The sequence below is a fragment of the Lepidothrix coronata genome, unplaced genomic scaffold (assembly GCF_001604755.1).
Source record: "Lepidothrix coronata isolate B3197 unplaced genomic scaffold, Lepidothrix_coronata-1.0 Scaffold212, whole genome shotgun sequence".
Classification (NCBI taxonomy): Eukaryota; Metazoa; Chordata; class Aves; order Passeriformes; family Pipridae; genus Lepidothrix; species Lepidothrix coronata.
The window spans coordinates 763,110-787,136 of NW_016690392.1; the positions used below are offsets into that span (position 1 = coordinate 763,110).

Below are 24,027 nucleotides of genomic sequence, written 5' to 3' on the forward strand. Positions count from 1 at the left end.
CTTAACGAATCAACTCCGTATTAGGTAAATATATATCCTGAAATTTTAATTAGTCCCATGCTACGATACAGAGGCACCCCGAGGATGCATCTGCGGCGTCTGCTCCCCTTCACACCCCAAGACGAGCTCCAGTGCGAGGCAGAAGCTGCACCAGAGCCGGCGGCAGCAGGTGCTGAGCTCCCACAGCAGCTGGGAGGGAGCGAGGTGCCTCTGAGCGTCTCCCCCCAAAGCCATCTGAAGTCTCAGAGACAATTAGCAGAGGCTCCTAAAGGGCTTCACCACTGAGCTCACACCCTTGGCAATTGAGAGAGCAGAGCTGGCACCAGCCAGAGGTTTGCTGGGAAGAATGTGGAAGAGAGCTCAGAGGCACGGGTGTCTTGCCAGTGGCATGCTAATGATGCTACCCAAAAGGAGTTCTTTAAATTGTCTTTTCCCCCAGGAATGTCCAAAGTCTAGAGCTCTGGGAGAAGGACAACGTTTCCCAGAGTAGCCAGTGATTTGGACAGATGGATGAGGCAGGTGTGGAGCTTCCCCATGCCCAGGGCAGCATGTCCATGGTCCTGTCCTCCAGCCTGCTGGTCTGGGTCCATCTCCAATGACAAACTGTTGGCAGAGCTGCCTGAACCCCTGCTGCCTCTGGTCTCCGTGGCCCTGGAGCAAAGGGCTCAGGTTTGGGGGGTTTTCAATCATTTCTGCCATCCAAGGCATTGCAAGCTCCAAACATGGGCAGGATGAGAGCGAAAGTGAGGGCAAAGGCAAAGGTGAAGATAAAGTTGAAGGTGAAAGTGAAGCTGATAATGAAGGTGAAGGTAATGGCCTGCTAAACATCCCTCAAAACACCAGGGCTTCCAATTGTTTCCCAGTTCTGTTACTTCCCATCTCTGCTCTCACTGGTTACTCTGTGCTCCCTGTGTCACTTTGGCCCCTCTCGTTCCCTAGACCCAACTTCTTATGAGAGGTGAGATATTGCAACCACCCGATCTCCACAGCACCGGGGTGACAACCCCTGGGGAGACACAAGCTAACCCAGGACCAGCATTCCCTGCATCCTGAGAGATGCAACCAAAGGCAGGAGCAGAACACAGACCACTGGGATGCCCGGGCAGTTTGAACCCTGGCACTCCCAAACTTCTGAATCCCTGATTTTGCATCCTGCCTGAATGAGCAACCAGCTCCCAGATCCCAGAGCAGCGTGCAGTGGCAATCAGAGCACAGCAAATCAATTCATGCCAGGCTGTACCTTGCAATGTAAATAATAAATCGGATTCGGTAGCAACTGAATGCAGCCCCGAGCCCTGAAATCGGGCTTGGGGAAAATAAGAACTTGAGGCTGCTGAGATGCAGCAGGGCGGTGCTATGGTCATTAGCTGTGAAATGCTGGAAAACTCTGCTCGGATAATGGTTTTCATTTGGGCCCGTTCTGGGCAGGGAATAACAACCACAGCGCTGGGGCGGTGGCGATGCCCGGCCTGGGGGGAACCCTGGTGAGGACGGCAGGATCCAACCTGCTTGAGCTTCAGTTCCCTAATGGAGAGCAGATGGAGCTGGATGAAATTATTTTGGCCCCCCAAAAAGTTGCAACACATGCAAAAATAACCCCAAATTAATGGGAATTTCATCAGGTTTCGGTTGGGAGAGAAAGTGCCAGAGAGCGGCATTCCACTGCCCCAAGCCCTGCGGAGATGCAGCTGGACATGGGGCAGCATCATCTCAGCATCCCTGCATGGGGTGCAGAGCTACAGCAGGACCAGCAAAACCTCCCCACCTCATCAAACGCCCATGAACACCTGCTTAAAATACATATGTTTATTTTTTCCTTGCCAAAAAAGAATTAAAACACTGTTTTTATATCTTCTACCCTTGCTGGGAATTGATTAGAAACCTGGGAGAGGTGGATCCGGGCGTCCCGCCGTGTCCTTGAGGACGGTGCCATTGTGTGTGTGTCATCTCATTGGATTAAGCTGCAAATTCACAATTTCATTTTGGGAAACAATATTAAAGAGGAAAAAAACAACCCTCTGTGCCGAGAGAAAGGAGGTGATCAGGCTACGCTCTCAAATAATTACAGGCTGCCTTGAAAATAACCGTGACGTGCCAAAATCCAATTAGAAATATATCAATATAAACCTCCAAATGGATGAGCTTCCGTCGTTTCAACCCCCCCTCTGTGTCCCAGGGAGCAGCAAACAGGGAGCAATACTTTGGATGTCCTCTGCCAGTAAATCATCATCCTTGGGAAGCGCAGATGAGCAGCAGGAGGGTCACCTGCCGGGCCAGGGACCAGCAAAGAGCATGGGGACCCCCTGGGCTCTATAAGCCAGAGCTCTGATATGACCTGAAGCACCTCCCACCCTGCAGCACTGAGGTTTGGTGCTTTATTATCAACAAGAAAATAAATTCCTTTCAGGGAGAGATTTTCAGAACACTAAATATTTCCATGCCTGGTTGAGATAAGTGCCATCCATCACCCCATACCAGGCAGGAGGCTTCAGCACGAAGCTGTTTTCGATTCTGTCTCCCTGCAAGTGCCTTAACAAGCTCATTTTAACCTCTTTGCACAAAAAATTTGGGGGTAGGGGGCATTTGGGAAAACCCCTCTTTTTGGCTTGGGATTGTCAGTTCCCAACCCACGGGGCTGCAAGGAGGGGGGCAGTCCCCAACACCCACCTGCATTCACAGCCCCCAGGCCCGTGGGTGGGTGCTGTGGGGGGCTCTGTGGAGGTGACATCCCCACAAGGCAGGATGTCCCGAGGCCACCGAGCCCACCTGCCTGGCCACCGATGGATGCGAGATTCCGGTTCCTCCCCCTTGCTGGGTGCTCCCTTTTCCTGCTGACGAGCGGTTTTCATCAGCGAGCAGACAAGCAAAGCACCAGAGAAATTAGCCACTTTTCTCCTTGGACAAATAACTTCCGTCTGAAGGCTTTTCATCTCCTCCCTCTCATCCTCGCGGGGCGCGGCGGGAGGGAAGCTGATGTTTAATTACTTCCTTTATTCTCTGAAAAACGAACGTGCTGAATCATCCCAGCCTCGCACCCTCTCCGGAGGCTGGCGGTGGGGAGGGACGGGACCCACGGGGACACTGGTGCTCTCCCAAATCCATACACATTTAGAGGGGCAGCCTGTTGGTCCAGGGCTCACTGGTGCTGCTGTCCCCACCTTGTCTCCTTTGAACCCACCAATGCGCTGAGAAAACGAACCCCTGGCCCGTGCTCTCAACTTCCCAAGCTATGGTCTGGGTTTAGGGCTTTCCCTCCCTGCTAACTAACTCCTGTTTAACTGTGGAAACTCCTCAATCAGACTTTAAAAGACCCAAAGTCAGACCAAATCCCAAGACAGGGTTGCTGGGGCTGGTTAAGAGATGTTCCACCATGGGAGAGGTTGAGTGATAACCCAGGAGTGATGCTGGAAGCTGTAAAGCTGAGGAGAGCTAGAGCACAGAGCAGGCATGGGGATATGTGGGACCACACCATCTCCCCAACCCTCCTCATGCATCCCAAGGCTCAAGGTTTTTCTCGAAATCCTTTGGAATTTCAGAGGGATGAGCAGCCTGAGCTTCTCCAGGCACTTTTGGGATGCTGGGCTGGCACTGGACCCATTTGCAGATGAAGAGGAAGTAAATTCTTTCCCCTGGATACATGAAACCTTTCCTGGAGAAGTGCAATTACTACCAGAAAAATCAGTGAAAGCAAAGGCTGGGAACAGCACAGCACTTATTTTTAATAACAGCTTGGCGTAATCTGCACACATTTTTCAAGCGACACCAGCCTTTTCCTGCCAAGGCCCCTCTTTAACCATATTTCTCTTGGAAAATTTCTGCCATGGCTCAAAAGCTCCATGTGTAGACAGAGACTGAGGGAGAAATGGGAATTTCAGAGGGATAGAGAATACATTCTTTCCTTATCTGCCTGCAACAAGCAGTACTGCCCTGCCTGCTCTCTTGCAGCAGGAGGAGGAGGATGCCAATTCCCCCCAGGGATTCTTGACGGGGTATTTTAGTAGTAGACTCTTTGCAGGCTACACAGAGGGTTTGTGGCCTGGTGTCCCTACTACACAAATGGTTTGTGACTCGATGTCCCCACTCCATGAGTGGCAGCACAGTTGGCTCACTGAACGTGGCAGCCCTGGCTGGCTCCCGGTGTGGAGCTGAGCCAGCATCGAGCCTGGTCCAGAGCAGCTCCTGATTGAGCATCCAAAATTTTGGAAAGCTCCTATTGATTCAGGGAGCTGAATTTAATTCTGGCGAGCACTTCACACACACACACAGCTGCACAGCCCAGATCCAAGAAGGGCGATGAACAGCCAAGCAAGGCTAAGAGCAAGGTCACTGCCACCCCCTGCACCCTCACAGCCCCAGCCCACAGCAGCTTATCATCACACAACATGCTTTACCTTCATCTTAAAACAAGGGTGAGGCTGCTGCCCTATGCTGCAATGGGTCTGTGACAGGGAACCCCTTGCAAAGGTGGAGTATCACAGCACAGGCATCTTCTTGTCCTTGTCCTGGGCACCCAGCAGTGTCTGTGTCCCACCCAGCGCAGGATAACCGCAGGGTGCACAGCCAGACCCCGGCCCCTTGGTGGCTGCGAGTGCTGGCAGTGATGGTCCCTGGCTGGGAGTCGTGTGTGACAGCTAAAGGCAGGTGCCTCCAAAAATACCTGTGGGGTTGTCACCCTGGGGGAGTGATGGGTTCTGGTAATGCTGTTCTGCTCCTTGCTGGAATACCGAGCACCAGGGAGGCTCGGTGGGTGCCCACTCATGCTGAGGCCACCCACCAGAGCCCACGCTGTGTACACGGGGATGAGCACCCTCCCCTGCCTGCCCCGCTGGCACCCATCCTGGGAGCTGAGGGTCGGGGGGAGAAGAGAAATTCGGGAGAGAGGGAACAACCAGGTGTTTTCCGCTTTGTGTCCACCGCTAACATGACCAAAAACCTGTGCGTGGTGCCCGCTGCACCCTGGTGTTCCCAAGGACCTGTTCCCCGGCTGGAGAGCGGGAGGCGGGGGGTGATGCGCGCAGCCCCGGGCAGGGGTCGGGGGATGCTCGGGGGTGCTCGGGGAGGGCGGCAGCGCGGGGCCGGCGGCGGGCGGAGCCCCCGGGGGTGGCGGATCGCGGCACCGCCCCCGGCGCGGACACCGGGGCGGGGCGGGCGGGAGCGCCCGGTGCCGGCGGCGGCGCGGGGGGCGCGGGGCTCCGTCCCCGCCCGAGCGCGGCCCCGCTGCCGGAGGATGAGCTGCGGCCGGCCCAAGGACGTGGAAGGTACCGGGCGCGGGAAGGTGGGGGTGGGCTCAGGTGCGCGGCGGGACGAGCTTCCCCCAGCCCCGAACGCGGCGGGCACGGAGCTGGAGGGCTGCCCTCTCCATCCGGGGGGCTGCCCGCCCTCCATCCCTTGATGCTTCCCTCTCCATCCCGGGGGGTCTGCTCTTCATCCCTGCCCCGGCGCTGCCCCCTCCATGCCGCCGGTCTGCCCACTCTCAACCCCCCCAGTGCTGCCCTCTCCATCCCGGGGCTCAGTCAGTGCCTCCACATCCCCCTTTGCTGCCCTCAACATTCCGGGGAGGGTCTGGACCAATGCCCTACCCCCCGTATTGTGGGGTAACAGCAAAATGGGCTGGGAAATTTGGCTAGAGAGAAGGGATGCAGGTGTGAGGGCAGGGCAGGTGGGCCCGGGGTAGCTGGAGCTGGATAGAACCCCTGGGAAGAGTGTGTCGTGGTGGAAGGGAGCTCACTGCAGGCAGGGGTGTCCGTGCCTGTGGACTCCCACACCTGCCTCCTGCCAGGAGAACCTGCCCAGAGCCGACCCGAGGTCCTGCCTACTGCCCACACTCTCCTGGGTGCCCAACCCTACAGAGATCCGCTGTCCTGGGGTGCTCAGGGACCTCCTGGCAGTACCCATTCAGGGCTCAGGAGCACAGACACCCCCAAAGACATGCACAGTCACCCCAGAAACCCTGCCCACTCCCCAATTTTGTCTGCCCAGGGCACCCATCGTGCTGCACTGGGAGGACGGAAAGGACATCTGCCTTTTGTTCCCTTCCTCCTCCATCCTCAGGAGGCTCCAGCATTGAGCAGCCACCAGCTTGAGCTCTGTTCCTGCACCAGTCTCCCATCTCACCACCTCTCACCTTCAGAGGGAAGCACTGGGTTGATGCTCTTCACAGCCAGGGCCTGAGCAGAATACACCTCAGGGGAACCTGGAGAGGCAGGAGGGAGTCTCAGTCCTCTCTGAATCTGGTTTCATAGTCTTTGAGGTCAGCAGGTCTTAGGGAATGGCTCAGGGCAGGATCTGGTCCGTAAGGACATCCTGTAGGCACAGCTTCTAAGAGGGGATGCATTTGGGGGTTCCAGAGAGTGTCATTGGGATGATCATCCCTGGGGACTCTGCCAGTGCAAGCAGCACCTCTGCCCTGCACCAGGGTGAAGCCACATGGAAGGGATGGAGAGGACCAGGGCAATGGCAATGGCAATGCCAGCCGGGCTCATGGCTCAGGCAGATGCCTCTAAAAGCAAGATGAGTCCTTCACAAAGCTGCCCCAGGAGCAGAGTGGATTCCCCTTCCTAGCAGTTTTCAGGGATTTCTGGTCCCATTCACCCCTCACCTGCCTGGAGGAACACAAGAGTGAATGACCAGCTCCCTGAATCCTCCTCCTGGCAAACACGGTGTGATGACCCGCCCTTAAGGTTCGACACACACGGGGAACCAGGAAAACCAACGAAGGGATTTCATTCCTTATGAAGCTTGTTTCAAGCTTCTCCCATTAATCCCGGGAAGCCTGTCTGACCCCAGGAAGCCCGGCTGCCCCCGCCACAGCTGCCTGCATACATGTACCCAGCTGGAGGGCAGGTCTCTGGGACACCCACGCGTGTGATGGTATCAAAGACACTGGGAGCAGGATTCAGGCAGTCTTTGCCTGTCCAGGCACTGAACTCCCCTCGCTGTGCCCCTGCCTGCTCCTCCTGCAGCCTGGCTGCCTGCTGCCGTGTCCCCCGGGCAGGTCCTGGTCACCTGCGAGCAGGAAGCATCCGTGAAAGTCACCAGGAGATGCTTTTGTTGGTGCATGCTGCCACATCCCGCCCCGAGGTGTCTCCATCCCCAGGAGGTTTCCCTTCCCTCTCCCCAGCAGCGGCTGCTGCTGCTCTGAGCCTCTCCAGCGCTCACGTTTCACTAGCCATAAAAGTGTCTGGAGAGGGAACGGGAGCGGGAGCAGCCTGGTGAGGGGAGGGAGCGGCGTCTGTCCCTGCCACTGCTGCTGACCCTGTCCCGCCACTGCTGGTCCCCTTGTGGTGACCCGGACCTGGCCTCCCCCCATTCTGCCCTGAGAGGCTGGAGAGATGCCCGAAATGGATCAAAGAGCCATGGAAACGAGCCAGCAGTGATTCCCTGGCGGCAAACAGGCAGTGGGGTGTCCATCGCAGGGGGCTGGCAAACGTGGTGCAGGGACCATGGACCAGCTCGTGGGGACTTGGAACAGTGGGGTCACAGTGGCTGTTTGGGAACCAAAGCTGAGCACTCCCTTCCCCACTCTGGCTCGGACCCATCCAGCCTGGAGACTCCTGCAGCTCCATTTCAGGGTTCAGCACAGCCTTTGCTCTCTGACCTACACTGCCTCTGCGGGCACCCCCCTTCTGCCCAGACCCGAACATGGCCATAACCACGATGGCTTTGGCTGGGAGCAGGTGCAGCCCACACTGAGCCCTGTAGCCCCTTCCCGGGAAGGCTGCTTTTCATCTTAGTGCCTCTTTTCTTTTCTTCCTGCATCCCGAATGCCTCAAGCCACCGGTGACCCCAGTGCTGCCATACTCATGCTACGGCTCCGCTCAGCCCCAGGGCACTTTGATGCCCGGTGGGTCAAGTGTCTCTTGCAGCAGCCCCTCAGGCTTCCTGTCCATCCCAGTGCCAGCTGGCCCTGCCGCGGGATTAGGCGGGAGCATGCGAGGAAAGCACCGAACATCTCTCCGGATCAAACGCCCACGGGGCAGTGGGGAGGGGGCATAATTCACCCCCCCCTCCATTCAAAACCAGCTCGGGGCTGCCCGGAGCTGGGATGAGCCTGCAGCCAGCGCTCAGTGGCAGTGGGAGGGAGGCGATCGGGGAAGTCAGTCAGGTGTGGACGAGGTATGAGGGGAGGCAGGGATGGAGCCGCACTCGTGACAGCGGTGCCGAGCGCTCACGCGCATCCCTCCTCCCGCCGAGATGCAGCAGGGCCGGCCATCCCTCTGCTGCGTCTCCACCATCCGCAGCTCGCAGGGACCACCCGAGCCAGGTGAGGGGTCTCCAGGGAGCGGCTGGGGGGTGCAGGGCATGGCTGGGGAGTGGCAGGGTCAGTGAGTCTGGTGGGAGATGCTGCATGTACATCCCTGGCAGGCGGGCACAGCCTCCGGCTTGGCAGAGGAGCAGAGGGGATGGCGGGTGGCTGAGTGCTCTTGAAAATGCTGTGGTTACTCCCTGTGCAGGGCATGGGAAGAAGAGAAAAGCCTGTGTTGGATGTCATCCCGCATGTCCCCAGCCCAGGGCTGCCCTGCCACGAGGCTCCTCTGTCCCCATCCTTCCCTTGCTCCAAAACACTCCCTGCTCAGCACCACCTTACCCTCACCCATGTCAAATGCTGCCAGGCGATGGGAAAGTTGGGACCCGAGGGCTGGACTGGGGGAGACAAGGCTGTGGACGAGCTGCCAAAGGAGCTGCCAGAGCCTCTGGCTCCAGGGCAGTCACTGCCCGCCCCAATGGGGAGCTCTGCCGACGATGCTCCCTGCCCTGCCTTTCTTCTTGGCTTGTTGTTCCCTTTGTCTTTCACCCCTCTTTCTCATCTGCTCCCTCACCTCCTCACTCCTCCTCTCTCACCTCTAGCTGTGTTTGCTGGAGGAGCGGAGATGCCCATGTCCTGCTGCTAGAGGCAGATGCTCCACAGATCCCTATGGATATGGGTCCTGCTGATGGCCAGAGCCCCCTTTCCTCTGCTCCCTACAGCGAGTCCTGGGGAAGCCCCGGCACAGCCAAAAGAAGCTCTGGCACCAGCCCCTCCAGACCGGCTGTGTCCATATCTGCTGCAACAGCCGGTGGGATGGACGGTTTCCAGCTTGGGGGTATCCCAGAGTGGCTGTGTCAGGTCTGGGTGCTCAGGAAGCTGGGGACAGGACAGCCAGTGGCACGGAGAGAGCATCGGGCACCCTTGGCTGGAGGGAGCACAGCCTGGTGTAGACTTCGCCCACCAGGTTCAGGGTGTCTGGGGCTTTCGGAAGCCATCAGAGACATCCCCATGCTTTGAGACAGACACAGAGACCACCCCTGCCAGTCCTGCCTCTGCTCCCCACCGAGCCTCTTCGTGGATCTTGCTTTGGCATGGTTTCCATGCAATTGCTTCCCCAGCCATCGGACAGGTTCCCTGCCTCAGTTTCCCCATGGCAATGCTTGTCACTCGGTGTGTTTGAGAAGCAACATTGTGTGATATGATCTGGGTATCCTGGGACACACAGACAACTCTTTTTTTTCTATTTTGACTTTTTTTTGCCAGCTGTTCTCTTACATGAAGGTATGCTCGAGCTGTCCTTTTGAAACCTCTTTCCTCTTAAAACCCACTAATTAGGAAAATGAGCTGCATCAGCATTTCTCCAGCATTTTTGCTCTCCCAGGGTGTATTATCCCAAAGGTGGATCTCCTTCAGATGCTGCTCTGCTCTCAGAGGTGGTTTGTGACTTGCCCAGCTCCCCGTGGTGGGAGCAGGTGAGCTGGGGAATGCTCTGGTCTTTGCTTCTGCGGATCAGAGCTGCTTATGTCAAGCCGTCTGGCTTTTATCTGGAGCAGACAGAGCGTGAGCCCCTAATACCCACTTACCCCTCCTCCCACAGCAGCCAGATCCCTTCACCCCCCTCCAAAGGAAAGGTTTGCACCCTCATTGCAACCCCAATACCTCCAGCTTGTTATAACAGAAGGAATTGGACTTCGAGGATCCTTGTGGGTCCCTTCCAAATCAGGATATTCTATGAATAAGGGACAATAAGTACTTGTGTGTAAATGGCTCTTTGTGGTCATCACTGATGGGCTGGCGCGTTTGACCATTCCTGGAGTGCCCAGTAGCCATCCCCAAGCACCCATGCTCTGTGCTGGGGGGACCAGCCTCTATCCCCTTTCCCATCGGGCTGCTCAGGGTGGGTTTCACTGCTCCCCTTCCCTCAGTGGTGGCAGTTTGCTCTCGGTCTGGTCCATGGAAAGTGGCCCCCTCCCAGTTCCTGTCCCGGCAGAGTGGCAGTGACGAGCAGGAGGTTCTAACCATGTGTTGGGATCAGCTGCAGGCCCCACGTCTGCTCGGCTGGCGGGTGTCAAAACAAGCATCGTTTGTGAGGGGTTTGTGTGGGCAAACATCTTGTCGGGTGCCTGCTGGATCCTGGTGCCAGCTGGCGGGTTCCTAGGCTGGTGGGTTTTCTCCCTGGCAATGGGAAAGGAAGGCAGGAATGGGGGGAATTTGGAGGAGGAGGCCACAGCCTGAGTTTAGCAGGTCCTGTGGGGCGAAAGAGGCATTTTTGGGTGCCCGAGCGCGGGGTGGACGGTCACCGTGGCCATCTCTCATCCCCCTTCCCTCTGCAGCCGCTGCCGCCGCCACCGCCCACTTCAGCTTCTGCCGCAGCCTCCTGGAGCACACGGTGTCGGCCGAAAACCTCAGCTACCGCCTGCAGCGGAACCCGGGCAGCAGCCTCACCTGGCACGACGGCCGGAGCCAGCGCCCCGACGGCGGCCGCACCGTCAAACTCCTGCGCCAGCCGGGCACCGAGGGCTCGCAGGTACCGCCGGGATCCCACCCCGGGCGTGCCAAGGGGAACTCAGCTCCTCGCGTCCTCCGGCCCAGCGACTTGCCCGCAGGAGCATCTCCTCTTTCCCTGCGGGATCAGGCCTTCAGATCCCACTTTGCTGAAAGCCCTTGTGATTATCGGGCATTTGATTATAGTAATATACATAAATATAATAATTTAAGTATGGTCATCAGGCTGAGGGCTGTGCTGGGGTGAGCTCTGTGTGTCACCTCCCCTCTGTGTGTCACCTCCCCTCTGTGCATCACCTCCTCCCCACAGCTGTAGCTGGGACTTAATTTTGCAGTAAATGTGCCAGAACCAAATTCTTTATAATGCCTTAAAATGCCTGAGCGTTTGTGTATGTCTCCTAGCCATGTTTGGGCCATTGTCCTCCTAAACTTTGGAACTTCATTGTATTAAGGAGGCTGTGAGCCAAAGGCTTCCATCCATTCACTGCTGCACAGCCACAGGAAGGAGCATCTTCCCTGCATGTGGCTCCTGGTGCTTTCCAGCCCCCCCCATAACACCCTGGAGTGGTGTTTAGAGGCAGCACATCCAGCCAGTGACTGCTAAAAAGAAAATGGGGAAAATCCAACTGCCAGGCTTCCAGCCCCCAACATGGAAATGGTTTTTCATTGCATGGGCCCAGCTGGTTTGGGATCAGAGGGCAGCAGGGACCCTGCAATGGATACAATGTCCCATGTGCTGGTGGCACTGTCCCCATCACCTCCAGATGCCCAGGTGGCTCCTGCAGGGGGACACTCCAGCCGCCCTCCAGCTGCCCTCCAGCTGCCAGCTGTGCTCATCATGGCTCTCCCTCCTCCACTTCTGTGTGCCGACCAGACGGATTTAGGGAGAGAAAGGTTTTTAATTTGCTGTAAGCAAGGAAACATGCCCGAGCAAAAGGAGGTGATGCAAATTGTTCCTTGCAGATCCCAGGAATGGCTTCCAGCCCCCCCGGCTTCCTCAGCCACCTCCTGCCTCCCCGCCAGAGCAGCCTCCCAGCCCTCTTGGCTGCTCTCCTCCACACCGGTGCTCGATATTCATGGCTTGAGAGTTTATCAGAGAGACAGCGCAGCTCAGCCGGCTGGAAAACGAACCCATGATCCTTTACACCTTCCCTGCCCCTCTGGGGAGTGCAGGACTCCCTTGGGGACCCTCCATGGGAGGGGAGGATGAGCCCCAAGCAGACAGCACAGGATTTAGGGATGCCGGGATGGTCCCCGGCGCAGGGCTGTGTCTGATGAGCGAAGCGCGTGCAGCCGTGTGCGTGCCCAGGGAAATTGCCAGTTGTTTGTCACCTCTTCCCCCATGCCTCAGAGGGTTAGTTGGATAATAGCTGTGGGAAGCTCGCAGTAAGCTCCCGGGAAGCTGGTTGTTATTCCCCCCAGCCCCTCCGCTTCTCATCATTACTCGTTAGTGAATCCAGAGCGAATCGCCGCCTCCTCCTCCTCCCCACGGCACGCTCTCCGGCGCGCTCAGCCGAGTGTGAAGGAGCCGCGCAGCCGGCGCGGGCTGGGGCTGCTCCCGCAGGCAGGCGACTCCCGGGATGCGTCTGGGAGAGCCGGGCAGCTGCCGGGGTCTCCCTCAAAGGTGAGGGTTTGGTTAGGAAACCGAATTGTGTGCACTGTCTATCGCATTTTTCCATCTGCTTTGGAGACGGACTCCTTGGTTATTAATGTACAGCCTCCCAACTTTGCCTTCTTCCCTCTTGCTTGAATGTTCCCAGCAAGCTCTGCTTGAGGAAAAGCACCTTTCCAAGCCCAAACGCATCCCTGGGCACAAGCAGCAGCTCGACCAGGCTGGCCGGGCTCCTCAGTGGAAGTAATGCCTGGCACGGGGCAGGGAACACATCCCAAACCCTCCACTGCCCTCCACTGCCCTCCACTGCCTCCTCTCCGGCATCTCTCAGGAACGTGTCATTAGTTTCAGTAACTGCGGGATGTCTGGAGTCCCTGTTGCACTAATTATCCCTGCTCCTCTATTAGACATGCTTAATTAGCCAGTGTTCTCACACAGAGGTCGATGTTGGCATACGCACTGACAACCTTTCCCGTGCCGGTGTGTCCCTGCATCAACTGCTGCTCCTGCCCTGCCCCTGCCGTGTCCTGGGCATGAGTGAGCCCTCCCTTTGTGATGTGGGCAGCAGGGACCCCTTTTCTACACCCACTTGCCCATGATCCAGCCCAGGACAGTCCCTGCAGTTGGGCACAAGGAGATGCTTTGGATCAGCGATGTTTGCTGGTGCTGCTCCAGGATGGAGTCTCAGCATCACCAGCAGCAGAGAGCTCACCAATCTTTCCTGGGTGCTAAAACCAGGGAAGAGGAGATTCCTGCATCCTCCAGACCGATTTCCCAAACAACCTTGAGGATTCCCTGGGAGAAGCAGGCTTGTTTCCCTGTGCAGTTACAGCTCAAGACGATTGGGTTGCTCTGTACAAGACAAATCCAGGCTGCAATGACCTCACGAGGCCAGAGCAGCTGTGATGTGGGAGAGGAAACGGAGCTACTTTGTGGCTCAGGGTGAGACTGAGTGGCTCACAATGAGACTGGCCACTGCAACAGGCAGCTGGAGGAAGGCAGGGAAGGTGGGATTTAGGGATGCTGTCAGACAAGCCTTGTCTCCCTGTGGGTATCACTCGTTACTGTGCGTGGCAGAGCTCTGCGGGAGGTGGAGAGTGGCCATGCTGGTGTGCTGAGAACTGTGACCCTGCTTTATCCCAGGTGTCTCCGGACAGGGCAGCACCTCAAGAATGGGCTGTGGGGTTCAGAAGCAGCTTTAGACACCTGAGAGGCTGCAGGACCTCATTGTGGCTGATCAGTTCAGGACTGGAGGGGGTTGAGATGGAGAGAAAGGGAGAGTCCCTCCTGTTCAGGGTACCAGCTGGCTGCTGGCTGCTTTCCCGGGGATTTCTGGTGGGCATGAATTTGCACCAGTACCAACATCTGCTGGGGATGGCTTTGCACCAGTTCCTGCTGTCCCCCAGAACCCCACTGGCTCCATCTCCACTGAGAGCTGCCAGCAAGTGCCTTTCTCTGCCTGGTGAGGAGGGGACCCTGGGGACCCCCCAGGACATCTCCTGACCCTGTACAATGCTCTCTTGGGCTGGGAGATGTGTAGGGGAGCTGGACTGAGTCTCTTGTCTGCAGCAGGAGGGCTGGGGAATTTCAGATGTGGAGTCTATATAGGGTAGGACCCCAACTCAACCTCCCATCCTCCCTCCCATCACCTCCCTCACTGGTTCCTCTGACACTGCAATGTCAGGGTGATCCCAGAGACTCCAGAGGGCGCAGAACTGAAGTCTGCCAGCATCACCACAATCCTACGCAGCCAACCAGCCTCTTCCCCATCCCCATGGACTGACAGCCATTTTCCTCCTCGCAGTGTTGAATCCCACTAACCCCCTTCCCTCACACTCCCCTCAGGGCCGTGGCTGTGACCACTATGGCATCTACCACACCAGCCCCACGCTGGGCAGCCTGGTCAAGCCGGTGGTGCTCTGGACCCAGCAGGATGTGTGCAAATGGCTGAAGAAACACTGCCCACACAACTATCTCATCTACGTTGAGGCTTTCTCCCACCACGCCATCACAGGTACGGTGTGTCCTTCACTTCTCAGCTGGACTAATTTCCATTAGAACATGCTCCTGGGAAATGGCTGTTTGGAGGTTCATGGTTCAGAAGATGGATATTCTGCCCATTTCTCCCCACGAGATGCAGCCAGCATGAGAGCAGGGGATACAGGGACACTGATCCGGGCTGGGCAGGAGGCATCTGCCACTGGCGTGAGCTCCAGGATTTGCTGGAAGTTGTTTAAAAGGAGGATAAATTGGTTTATAAGACAGAGAAGTCTCTTCTCCTCACCTACATTAATATAATAATATTTTTATAGTTTTTTAAATATTGAAAATTTTTGCAGAAGAGGAAAAGCTCTGCCCAGTAAGAGTCCAAGTTGCAGATGCCTTTGTCCAGGTCTGAATCCAACTCCCAAGAAAGTCCTTGGAGATGACCCACTTCTCAGACCTGCTCCCTCCTCTTTGCTCCCTGAGGACAGTGGCTTTGACCTCTGTGTTAGAGGGCAGAGCTCTGCCAGGCCCAGGGGACAGCGGCAGGGAGGGGAGCACCGGAGCTGCCCGGGAGGGATGCACAGCCCTAATGCAAGAGCTCAGCCAGCCCTTGCCTGGGTAACAAAGGCAGCATTAGTGCGTGTACGCTGGGAAGCAAGGACAAAAGCTGGTTTTAAATCCCTTGTCTAATAGCCCCCAGACTGGAGGAGAGTGGCTCGGCAGGGACTGGAGTGCTAATGCATTGTGATGGGCACCCCCATTCCCCCGGGATGGCCAGCCCTTGTGGGGACCCTGCACTCAAAAAACATCTCCTCATGTGGGAGGTGGAGCAGAGAAATGGAAAGCTGCTGCCTGCAGGGGTGGGTTACACGATTGTGGTGGCAGTACCTGTCGGAGACTGGGGGCATGGAGCTGTCCCCTGGCACTCTCTGAAAGTGAAGCCACGAATCACAGCCCCACAGAATGGTTTGAGTTGAAAGGGACCTTAAAACTCATTTTGTTCCAACCCCCTGCCATGGGCAGGGACACCTTCTGCTAGACCAGGTTGCTCCAAGCCCTGTCCAACCCAGCCTTGAGCACTTCCAGGAATGGGGCAGCCACAGCTAGTCTGGACAACCTGTGTCAGTGCCTCACCATGCTCACAGTAAAGAATTTCTTACCAATATCCCATCTAACCCTGCCCGCTGTCAGTGTGAAGCCATTCTCCCTTGTCCTGTCTCTCCATGCCCTTCCCCATCCCCGTGAGCAGTGAAAGAGCACTTGAGGATTTCTTTCATCCCTGCCTGCTGATGGGCTCCCCTTTCCTGGGGTCCCCCACAGAGCCGCTGGCGGGCACCAAGCGGTTCCGTGTTTGCAGGCCGGGCGCTGCTGCGGCTGAACGGGGAGAAGCTGCAGCGCATGGGGATCGCGCTGGAGGCGCAGCGGCAGGAGGTCCTGCAGCAGGTCCTGCAGCTCCAGGTGCGCGAGGAGGTCCGGAACCTGCAGCTGCTGAGCCAAGGTAGGGCGGGCGGGGGGGCCGGGTAGGGGGAGGCTCCAGGGCTGGACTGTGGTGAGAAGGGATGAGTCGTGGTGCGCAGGGCCAGGCTGCCACACAGAGCCCAAAATTCGTCAGTGCCGTTTTGCGTGGAAGGGACGAGGTTCTCCGGGGCTGGCAGTGGGTGAGCTGGGATGTGCCACCCTGCAGGCTGTTTATTCCTTCCTCTCCCACCTTGTTCCAGCTTCTTTTGGAAATGTCTCCTAGCTGATCCGTCTGTTTGGCAGATTGCACCAACACTGTGAACCGAGCTCCGCTGGGATGGGCTGTGCACCGCCGATACGAGACCTGAGCCACACGCTTGGAATATGAAGAGACAGCTTCCCAGACACTCTGGGGCTCCTCTCCTGCTTCTTCCTTCTTTTTCTTTTAAAGGAATACATTCCTGTGCAGGGATGGAATGTTTCTTCCGGCAGACATGGCTCTTGGCTGGAGGAAAATTAGCCAAGCAGCTGCCGGGACAGATGACGAACTTTCACCCACCTGAGCCTGATGGTTCACAGGGAAAGAGATGGAAAAAAGGAGATGGCAACAGGCATGGCTCAGTGCTGTGGGGAAAGGGAACATGGTGATTCCTGGGACAGCTCAGAGCCACGTGCAGGACACTGAAGCATTATGCACATGGGCAATATCCCAGCACTCGGCAACTTGTATCCGTGCCTCGGAGCTTATTTAGAGAGTTTTAGTTTTCTCATCAGACTGGGCTGTCTTCCAGCGTCCGAGGAGGTGACGTTATCAGCAGCAAATAAGATGATCCAACCAGCCAAAAAAATTCAAAGCAGGGCCAAGACCCCAGCACCCAGCTCCACTTGGTGAGTTAAAAATGGAGCTGAGTCATCAGAGCTGGAAAATCTGGAAGTAAAGGCAGGATGGATGCGCTGGGAGGGCGCTGTGGCCTGGAGGGAGCTGTGCCAGGAGATCGTCCTTCATCCGTGGGCAGAGGGGGGAGGCCATGCAGGGGCCAGTGGGAGCAGACGTGGATGCTGCCGGGTTGTGTGGGTGCTGCCCCGGGTGAGATGGGGGATTACTGGGTGCCAGGTACCCCCAACACTGATGCCCAGCCCTGCTCCTCTCTGTGCTCCCACCAGCTCTGAAGAGCTCTGCTCCACCAGGCATTGGCAGGTGCTCATCCTGACCTCCTGCCCAGGGGCTGGTGATGGTGCCACCAAACCCAGGCGCCTTCCTGATGACCTTCACCATCAAGAAGGTGAAGGTGTTTGCTGTTATACCCCTCCATCCACTAAACCGCCCTGTCCAGAGCCACAGGCTGCTCATGTGGGCAGGTAAGGAACACCCATGTGTAAAATAGGATCTGGGGGTGGGGTGGATGCTGTCACCTCCCCACGGTCCTCCTCCAGTGATGAGGGCAGGGCTGTGGATCATGGGGGTCCAAAAAGAGCAGCACCCCAAAGTCCCTGGAGCACTGGGATGTGGAGGCAGGTCACAGTGCCTCCCAGCCAGGCACCCACCCACCTGCTCCTCTGCTGGTAATAAATTAGAGACTGTTATTTTAACTCACTGCTTTTCCAACTTTTCCCACGTCTGAACTTGCGCCGTGAGTTTGGTCCCTTCAGCCCTTCCTGGGTATGCTCAGGAAATGTCTACAGCCCTAAATCCCCTGGGACAAGCACCTCCATGTACGACAGGGGTCCTGATGACAGTCCTGTGGGAACGAGCCTCAGCCTGGGGGTTGGCCACCATTTATTTCCTCCGCAGCTCCACAGAAAAATTGAGAAGTAAGAAGCTTCTCATCTTTGCTGGCATGTGGCTAAATGGGGACAGTGGAGGAATTTGGGATCATAGGTTCTGCTGTGAGGGAGGGATATGGTGGGGCAGTGCAGGACGCAGGATGCATGGAGCATCCCTGGGCTCTGGCTGCGGTGACTGCACTGAAACCCCAGAGGAATTGTACAAGGTTCAGGTGATGGAAATATCACAGAAAAAAAATCTGGTTCTCAAACCATTTTGCTTTGGATAACAGATTCACCAAATGGTACTTAGATCCAAGCACAGGGGTTCTCTCTCCTGCAGCTGAGTGATCCCAACAGCACCAGCACTGCCAGTGAAATTTTCCACACACATCTGTCACCCTCAGAGCAGAGGTTTGGTGCTGGTCTGAAGGCAAAGCCTGCAGATATCCAAAATCCAAATTTTCTCCTGGAAGGCATAATCTAGTTGGTGCTCACAGCAGAGCAACCCAGACCACATGACTGACATGTCTCTTCTCTGGGGGTCGGGGGTCTGTGACCCCCGGCTCCATCAGCAGGGAACCAGCTCCAGGGCTTTCCTGTGTGCAGCTCCCAGCACCCCAGGACACGGAAATTGGAATTTTTTACTCTGCCCGTACTGACCTTTTCAAATATGCAGCAAAATTGGCTCTTCTCACCTCACTAGAGACTCATGATCAACAGAGCTGGGAGAATTTATTGAATTTTACGAATAGGAAAGAAAAGACAGGAAAAAGCCTATCTCCCCCCTGCAGGGTTTGTTTTTGCCCTGGCGGTGAGTGCTGGGGGGGCAGTGGGAGTGGTGGGGGGGCACAGGGGGCTGCGGTGTGGCTGGAATGTCGAGCACCCCAGAGAGCGAAGGACGGCTGCCGGGTGTCTGCGCATCGTTAGAGGGAGATACTGAGCTTCTCTCCAGAGCTTCGGAGCTGCACAGGGAGAAATGGCTTCTCCAGGCTCCAGCTGGGCTCGTGCAGTAAACTGGTGGAGATTTGGCTCTTAATGCAGCTGTGGCACACAGAGCAGTGCTGGGGCTGCCCCGGACCCTCTGGGAAAGGCAGAGTCCCTGCCCAGGTCCTGCCCCAAAGCCCAACTGCCCTTTGCTGTGGTGCCCCCATGTGTCATGTTCACCTCTGCTGGGCTGTGCTCTGGCTCCCTCCAGCTCCTTCTCCACATGGAAGAAAGGAGACACAGAAGAAAGCAGAAACACCACTGGTGCACTTGGATGGAACTCCAAGTACAGCCCTGCTGGGGTGTCCCTCTGAGACCCACCAGGGAAGGATGGGGCTGGAGGAGCCAGGTGAAACAATACTCACAAGACAGGCAGGAGGATGCTGTCCTGCCCCCAGTCCCCTGCTCTGCGAGGATGGCGGTGGTGAGAGCAGAACATCCTTCCAGGCTGGCTCTGGAGCACTGCTCTCATTCTGGGCCAGTGTCTGGTGCCATCTAATCCCCTTGGCTTGCTCGAGGGGCACCCAGGACTCTGCCCAGGGAAGCAGGATTCATGTGGAGCAGCCCTGACACAGCTTTGCCTTTGGTAGCTCTGGGCGCACAGCACAAATCCATCTGCGTGGTGGATCCAAGGCAGCACAGTCCTCCCCACGGGCAAGAACCTGGGGGGTGCTGCACCAGAACCCTGGGAACTGGAGGGAGATGGATGCTCAGGTTCTCGGACCGAGGCACAGCTCGGTCACTTCTCAGCTTCTGCTGAGCAAGAAAAATACCTTCTACTTGTCCAGCTCTTATCTGCCAGTGGTATTCCAGGCACTGCCCCAAAACAAACAGAGCCAGACAATGAAACACAGATGAATTGGGCGTGGATTCATGCAATATTAAAACCAGACAACAATTAAAGCAAACAGAAAACACTAGCAAGTATCAGTCAGCCCCCTGCAGCAGGCAGGAGGATACAGGCAGCAGCACTGGGGCACAGGGTCAGGCAATAGCCACTCACAGAGCACGTGACTCCTGTCTCTGATAAACTTTTTTACCACTTTTTTTTGGTGGACATTTTTTGCAATAATCAGGACAATGCATTGCTGGCATCAAGGATAATGTTCAGCATCTTCCTGTCTTACAAAAGAACAATCCAGCAATCCATTCCCAGTGGTAGAGGCGGTTTGCAGATTCCAGCAAGGTTTTCAAGCAGAAAATAAAAAAGCCAGCAGAGATGCCCATAGAAAATGTATGCAAATTTGTCTGAGTAATTACTGAGCCCGGCTTGATGATGCAGACACCTCCAGCTCTGAAATGCTGCTGATTGCAGCTCTGATGCAGGAAACGTTCCCCATTCCTCTGACACTGAAATTCATGCCCGGTGCTGAAGGAGCCTGCGCTGTCTGTGGCTGCACGGGGTGAGAGGACACAGTGTGCTGAGCAGGGGGGTGTCAGCTCCTGCCACTGGCTCTGCTGAGCTGGAGCCAGTTTAAATCGGAATCCTGTCCCCAGTGGATTGCTTGCTCAATCTAATTAGGACCCTGTCATCCCATCAGGTGCCCAGGGAGGATTACAAACCACCCCAAATCACTGGATGGGAAGCTTGATGTGAGAGTGAAACATGTGCTGGCAGCCCAGAAAGCCAACTCTGGGGTGCATCCCCAGCAGTGTGGGCAGCAGGGTGAGGGAGGTTTCTCACCCTCTGCTGTGGTCTGGGGGGGCCCCACATGCAGTGCTGCCTGCAGCCCTGGGGCCCTCAACATCAGAAGGACGTGGAGCGGTTGGAGCAAGTCTCAAACAGGGACACAAAGGTTCTCAAGGGCTGGAGCACCTTTGCTATGGATGCAGGCTGAGAGAGAGGGGGTTGTTCAGCCTGGAGAAGAAAAGGCTCCGGCGTGACCTATGAGCACCTTCCAGTGCCTAAAGAGGCTCCAAGGGAGCTGGAGAGGGACTTTGGACAGGAGCATGGAGTAACAGGACAAGGGGGAATGGCTTCAGACTGGCAGAGGGCACAGTTAGATTGGATATTAGAAAGAAATTCTTGCCTGTGAGACTGGTGAGGCCCTGGCACAGATTGCCCAGAGAATCTGCGGATGCCCCATCCCTGGAAGTGAGCAGCAGCCTGGCAGGGCTGCCCGAGTGCTGGTCTAAATCAGAGTAACCCTGGGAGGTGTGAGATGCCAGCTCCTGCAAGGGGCACAGTGAAACAGCTGCTCCTGGGCTGCTCCAGCAGCCTCATCCCAGCACTGGCAAACCTCTGTCTGCCTCATCCCATAGCCCTGATCCCCATCCCGCTGCCTGGTGCTGGAGGACAAGACAGGGCTTGTGGATGTGCAGGGTCTCACAGCGACAGCAGCAGAAGTCTTCTGCCCCAGCATGTCCTTACTGCACATCCAGGACTAATCAATCTTGATTCATTGCTAATGAACTTGAGAACAGTGTTGGGATGGATCAGGTGCCACTCAGGGTGAGATGGATAATATAATTAAGATTTCCTCAAAGGTCCCGTTTTTCTTACCTTGTTAATTAAGCTGATGTGGGGCCCTCCATGCAGAATACGTAATGAGAGGCTGCCAAGACAGAGCTGGCTGTTAGCAGGAGGTGGTGCTGGGGAAAACACCGGCCTTGACCACATGGTTGGGGATAATTTAGGAATTCTTTGGGAGTTTGGTCTTCCCAGAGTGGCCAAGAGCTGATCTCTACTGAGAAGTCACTACATCCTTTAGACAAATGCACTTGGACTGCGCAGGGCAGAGTGTGCAGTCACAGGGATGCAGGTGGAGATGGATGTGCTCATCCAGGACAGGCTGAGCACCACAAGGCAAATTCCAACTTCCCAAAGCACAGCCCAGGGTGTGGGCACAGCCACTGCCTGCAGAAAGCCATGAGCAGCCCCACGGCCTCAAGGAGCATCTCTCACTGCTGCTGGAGCCAACAGCATGGGAAGGAGGGCATGCTGCTCCACTCCCCACGGCCTAGGCATGTTTTTGGTACTTGCACTCTGGTGGTGACTTATGACAATGAATTAATGGCCTCTTAATAAGGGTGACAGTTCCCTTAATTAGAAAGTATCAGAGCAGGGATAATTGCTTTATTTCATTTAGTTCCCCTATATTACTTCCTTCATTTTTGGTCCTCGTTCTCAGCTGCTGGCTGCCCTCTGGGAGCTCTTCCTTCCCAGAGCCAGAAACACCCCCAGGGTCAATGGACATGACATGGAGAAGGGAAGGATGGAGAGAGGTGGGTGTGGGTATGGCTGTGGTGCTGTGGCTTCACTGGGACAAAGATGGAGGGGGTAGGTGCAGATCCAGATGTGGTGCTGCCATTTTCACAAGGACAGAGCCAGGTTTGTGGCAGTGCCAGGTGCTGGCAGCACCTGGGCAGGGTCAGAACAGGTCCTTGGCAGTTCACACTGGGGTCGGTGGCACATGGGACAGCCCAGCACAGGACATGGGGCTGGAAAGGTTGGAGTAAACAGGAGAGAGCTTCTGGAGGAGCTCCCAAGGATGACCCACTAGAGCACAGGCAGCAAGCAGCAAGTAACAGTTCTGAGATAAATTATTAATTCCAAAATTAGTATCATTTGGGTTGACCAGAGCTGTGCCCCAGCCCGGATGCACCAGTAGCTTTGCTGCAAAACAAAGTTGAACACTCACAGTGTTTCACTTGAGTCTTTTTTGGAAGGCCAGATTTGGGGTTTGGTTTTGATAAAACATTCCCAGGCAGCACGTTTGCCCAGGCTGTTAGTGGGGGGCTCCAGGAAAAACCTTCACACCCCTCACCCAAACTGAGCCACTTCGCTTCCCATCAGAGGATGCATTTTCTAAAACTAAGGAGGATTTGGTGAAGCCACAGAGCTTCATCACCAGTCCTGTCCCGCATCCCTGCATTCCCTCCTGCCCTCCATGGTGCTGTGGCTGCCCCAGAGACCTGCCCTCCTGGATTGGGAGGGGTCCAAGTGGGACCCTGTGGGTCGATATGACCAGTTACCCCCCATGTCAATATGACCTTGTAAATCATAAACTGCAGCCTCAGGACCCCTGAGAGCTTCATTCCTCCTTGAGACAGGAGCATTTTCCCCCTGAACCTTCCCTCTTCACACTGCAACAATTTCCTTTCTCACCGTGTCCAAAATTAAATCTGTTTGGATTTTCTCTCGCTTTTTTTTTCTCCTCTTTCGCTTGTATTTGCTGAGTGCATTCAAGCACAGGGAGGGGTGGAAAAAAATAATAAAAAAAGCCATCAGCATAATTCCCGGCTGTCGGAGTGATGGCGGGCTCCGGTTTCCAATCAGCGGCCCAGGCTGCGGAGCAGCGTGCGGGAGGAGGCTGGGGCTGGCCCGGATGCTGCCGCACAAACCAGCTGTGATTCCCTCTTTGTTCAGGAATAGCTCTGCTTCAGCCGGACCAGCCTCTGCACAGCCCATCCTGAGGATGTGTGAGCATGTGGCTGCTCCAAGGGGCTTTGTCCCCCCCCCCGCCACTCCAAGGATAAAGGGGATGGAGCAGATGGCTGCGATCCTTTATCCCAGGATAAAGCCCTGGGAGACAGGGAATGTTGGAGGGGAGGCTGGACGAGTCTTCCATCCGGATCTGGGCACTGTGGTTGTTCCCTTTCCCTCACCTGTCTCTGTGTCTGGTGCACGAGGCTCAGCAGACATGGGCTGAAGTCTGGGCTCCCAGTGCTCCCAGTCCCATGCACTGAGCATCCCACCACCCGGACAGTGGAGATGCTGCTGCTGGCTCTGCACAGTCCCACGTGCACAGCAGCTAGTGGGAGTTTTTGGGAGGTCTCTAAAGCAGGGAAATGTGGAAGAGGCTCTGCAGACACAGCATCTGTATTATTTTAACAATGTTAAGGGTCTGAAAGGTGCTGCTGCAGCCTGTGGGTCACACACTGGCACAGGTTGCCCAGAGAAGCTGTGGCTGCACCATCCCTGAAAGTGTTCAAGGCCAGGTTGGAGGGAACTTGGAGCAACCTGGGATAGTGGAGGGTGTCCCTGCCAAAGGCAGGGGGAGTGGAACTAGATGGTCTTTAAGGTCCCTTCCAACCTTAACCATTTCATGATTCTATGATTATAATATGTGCTTTAAAGTTACTTTTTGAAGTGTAAATACCCCATCAGCCTGTCCCACTCTGGGCAAGGGGCACATTCCTGCCTCCAGGTCCCAACATCCTGTGAGGATCTGCATTCAGAAAATCAGATTTTTTCCTGCCTTTCCTGTAAGAGGGTGTTTTTTTCTCATTTTTGGCCAGGTGTCTTTACCTGCCTCCAGGTCCCAACATCCTGTGAGGATCTGCATTCAGAAGAGCAGATTTTTTTCCTGCCTTTCAATGATTCAAAGAGTTAGGTCTGAATAAAAAAAAAAAAAAAACAAACAACCAGGAAACCCCAATCCACGTGGTTTCCTGATTTCTGGAGGTTACCCAATAATGGGATGATCTGAACCTTGGGAGTGTATTCACCATTCCAAGAGGGCTA

General features: G+C 56.0%; 1 protein-coding gene across 1 annotated transcript; it reads left to right on the forward strand.

Moving 5' to 3' along the window:
- Window positions 1–8,117: 8,117 nt before the first annotated feature.
- On the forward strand, window positions 8,118–17,559 carry SAMD10 (sterile alpha motif domain containing 10). The gene is given in 6 exon segments (XM_017833174.1): window positions 8,118–8,155; window positions 8,157–8,263; window positions 10,582–10,775; window positions 14,211–14,379; window positions 15,709–15,849; window positions 16,113–17,559. Coding segments are annotated over 6 exon segments (714 nt in total). The 3' UTR covers window positions 16,178–17,559.
- The last annotated feature ends 6,468 nt before the right edge of the window (window positions 17,560–24,027 follow it).